The sequence below is a fragment of the Trachymyrmex cornetzi genome, unplaced genomic scaffold (genome assembly GCF_001594075.2).
Source record: "Trachymyrmex cornetzi isolate Tcor2-1 unplaced genomic scaffold, Tcor1.1 scaffold30, whole genome shotgun sequence".
NCBI classification, from domain to species: domain Eukaryota; kingdom Metazoa; phylum Arthropoda; class Insecta; order Hymenoptera; family Formicidae; genus Trachymyrmex; species Trachymyrmex cornetzi.
In genome coordinates this window covers 77,974-81,912 of record NW_017297692.1, presented here as the reverse complement: position 1 = coordinate 81,912, position 3,939 = coordinate 77,974, and the positions used below count along the sequence as shown (strand labels likewise).

At 33.5% G+C, this 3,939-nt stretch overlaps 1 protein-coding gene across 1 annotated transcript; it reads left to right on the top strand.

Annotated features, from left to right (window-relative positions):
- Nucleotides 1–312: 312 nt before the first annotated feature.
- On the top strand, nucleotides 313–3,805 carry LOC108762468 (uncharacterized). Its single transcript, XM_018509486.1, has 3 exons — nucleotides 313–492; nucleotides 2,977–3,169; nucleotides 3,251–3,805. Exons 1-3 carry the CDS (start codon nucleotides 313–315, stop codon nucleotides 3,724–3,726), a joined length of 849 nt encoding a protein of 282 aa, XP_018364988.1. The 3' UTR covers nucleotides 3,727–3,805.
- Nucleotides 3,806–3,939: the final 134 nt, after the last annotated feature.

The following is a 3,939-nucleotide window of genomic DNA, read 5'->3' as shown; positions in this document are numbered from 1 at the left end:
CGAAGTTATTCTATCTCGAAATTTGCCTATTTTTGCAGGGTGAAACAAGTGATCCTTTAATTTTGTTGAGTAGTGTAATTTTCTGAACGATTTTGTGATGGAAGCTACAAACTTAACAAATAATGGCGTAGAATTACACACACACATGGGAAAATATATTCATTTAAAATCTGTGCTTTAGTTGCAGATGCTCCCGCGAGAGCATTTATAAAATATTGTAAACCACATAATTCTTTTTATGCTTGTGAAAGATGCACAACAAAGGGTGTATCGGTAGGAAAAAATCGAAGTATCAAACGAGTTTATCCAGAAATGAATTGTAATAAACGAAGCAAAGAATCGTTTGAAAGTCGAGAACAGCCACAACATCATAAAGATCATGTAGATTCAGTACTATTAAAATTACCAGGTTTTGATATAATTAATTCTGTTGTCATTGATTCCATGCATCTATTATATCTTGATGTAATGAAAACTTTATTGGAGAAATGGGTAATAAAAAAGAGTATTGTAGGATTCAAAAGACGTCACGTACGCCACTTGAGAGATCTAATGATTTCCATCAGTCGAGACATACCATGCGAGTTTCAACGTAAAACGTTTGACACCAACGTGATAGTTAGATGGAAAGCGACACAATTTAGATTCTTTTTATTATATTGCAGTTCAACAGTATTATATAATATACTTCCGAACTATTATTGTAGGCATTTTTTGTTATTGTTTGTAGCTTGTAGTATTCTCAACAAACAGAACGTAACGTTGTCATATTGTGATTATGCTAAAAATTTATTGAGGAAATTTTTTTATTTACTACCATCTCTATATAGAGAACAGTCACAAGTATTAAGTATGCATTATTTGATTCATGTAGCTGACGATGTTGCAAACTTCAAAATACGTTGAACGAATTGTCCGCGTTTTGGGGTGAAAATTACATAAGTATCTTTAAGAAACTTGTGAAATCATCTAAGAAACCTCTGGTACAAATTATTAACAGATTATTTGAATTAGAATCAGAGAAAACATTTAAAATAAAAGAGAAACAATATTTGGATAATTGCGTTTATCAAAATTCTAACACGTATGCTCATGAAGAGGAAAATTATATAATATAACAATATTATATCCAGCATCAAGGTTAATTTCGTGTTGAAATGCGACCATCCCGACAATGTAGTTTAATTAAGCGATAACAAAGTTCTTAAGATAGATGCAATTTTATTAAAAAAGCAAGATACTAAAAATATATTGAAACTCGAAAACTTGTATGTATTAGGCTATGTACCAGGTGTAGAAGTATGAAACCGGAATTTTTTTGTAAAAATTACACGTCTGTTGTTTGAAAATGATAAATAATATTTTATTCAAAATAATCTCCATTGCTATTTATACATTTTTCCCACCTCTCCGGCAGTTTATGAATGCCACGCCAAAAAACCAGTTCTTTTTTTGACGCGAACCAGTTATCGAGCCATTTTCGTACATTTTCATACGTATTGAAGTGTTGTTCAGCGAGAGCGTGTCCCAGTGATGCGAATAGATGATAATCGGACGGAGCCAAGTCTAGAGAATAAGCCGCATGTGCTAATATTTCCCAACTGAACGCCTCGATCGTTTCCCTGACTCGTTTTGCTGTATGTGATGGAGCATTATCATGAAGCAAAATGACTTTGTGTTGCCTTTTACCATATTCCGGTCGTTTTTCACATAATGCTCTATTTAAATCGATCATTTGCTGTTGGTAGCGATTAGTGTTAACGGTTTCACCAGGTTTTAGCAGCTCATAATAAATTACACCCTTCTGATCCCACCAAACACAGAGCACTGTCTTCTTTCCACGCTCTTCGTTTCTCACGTCAAAATTACCACTTTTAAATTTTTTGAACCACTCGAAACACTTTGTTTTACCAAGAGCAGAGAGGCTCTGCCAAGAGCATGTTCACCGTAAGGGTATATCCACACAAACTTGCATAGCCGCATAAACGTATGCATAAAGAAAATTACCTAATCACATTTCTCCTATAGAGACGCACGTAAAATGTGATTGGATAATTTTCTTTATGCATACGTTTATGCGACTGTGCAAGTTTGTGTGGATATACCCTAAGCTTCGACAAGCATTCGATGCGATTCTGCAGCAGTTTTCTTCAAATGATAACAGAAAACCAATGCTGTCCGCAAATCGTAGTTCATAGACACAAAACTCGACATGTTTAAGGTTATGAAAAAATATACCGGTGTATGGAACTTGGGTTGTTGTGTGTTGGAAATCTTCGTCAGCTGTTAGAGAGAGATGATGGCGCTGCAGATGCGGCCTTGGAATCCCTAAACTGATAGCTAGTGCCATATATAGGGAAATTCCGGTTTCATACTTCTACACCTGGTACTGGCTGATTGAGACGAGAAAGTTTTAATTATTCAATTTCTTCGAAAGAGGTTGCAATCTGTGTAAGCGCAAAATTTTTTGAATCTAAGGAAATGTTCCCCTTAAAATATGTACAACATAAATATATTTTATTAAATATCAATAATAATCATTATGTAATTTCTTTATTACATGTAACATGTAATACGTACCGATGTAATCTCCGTATATATATCTCACCCTCTCAACATATACTCCACGTATCACATGTTTCTTAAATTATACAAAAGATTGTAATGTACTTTTGCATTTGAAATGTTATTGAATTATCTTATTACGAGTATATCGCATTGATAATTGCAGTGCATGTACATTACGTACATACAGTACAATGCGACATAACTCTTCTTAATAGCAGATAGTACAACATCCTGCCTTGCTAAGTCCGACTCAAGGAAAATCGACTCATCTTAAGTGATCCCATTTTCAAGACGAAGGTTTTTTTTAATTGGTTATATTTATATTTATATATACGTGTACGTCTCTTTTAATGTAATATCTTTATCAGATGGCAAGTGAAGAGGAAGAAAAAGTATACGCAATTGTAGTTTCTTCAAAAGGAAGATTTGAGCAAATTAATTCATTTGATACCGTGTTCATGGATCTTCTCAGATGAAAGAGGAGTAGTCTGCAAATATCCTGACCATGAAGACTACCAGAAGTTACCATATTGGGTTGCATCATTGCAAAAAGCAGACAAAAAATGGAACAGTTTTTCCATCGAAGTAATGTCCTATGCAAGTAAGTAAATAAGTATTATGAAATGTCTAAAAACCGCAGGATAAAATGTTATATAATAAAAAAATAATCGATATTTTGCAGGTACTTATAAACAAGGGAAACGGAGATTAAAATGTGCTTATACAGACACGGAAATACGAAGCACGGACTGTGAAAATGCTTCATTAAATAAGTCATTGCCAATTGTATTGCATAATGATGATTTGGGGAAAGAACTCGACGATGTGCAATCGATTATCCCTAGCTCCCAGAGTGGGATAGAGGAATGTATATCAAATATTGGTAACAGAGCGTCGACGCCAAAAGAAAAAACGTTACCAAAAACGTCAGGAAATCAAATGCAAAAGGAAAAGTCAAAGAGGACACACAGTAATTTTTCAGGTTTTATTCAGGTTTTACTTATTCCTCCTTTAAGCATTCCTCCTTTATGCATTACAGCCACATTTCATTATCTTTTCGTTTACCAGGGGGTCAATCATGTATTTTCACGTGAAACTTTCCACATTTTATTTTTCACTTTTCACTTTTCATTTTTCACTCATCGAGGTCTCACGTGAAACTTTTCATATAACAATTACATATGCGATATTGCATGGACAACTGAGCAATCCATATAATCTATAACCTATAATAATAGAACCTATAATAACAGAAAGAAAAACAATAATGAACGTGACTGTGAAACAAAAATAATAATATATTATAATAATATATTTCACAAAAACTATTATTTGTATGTATGTATGTATGTATGTATGTATGTATGTATG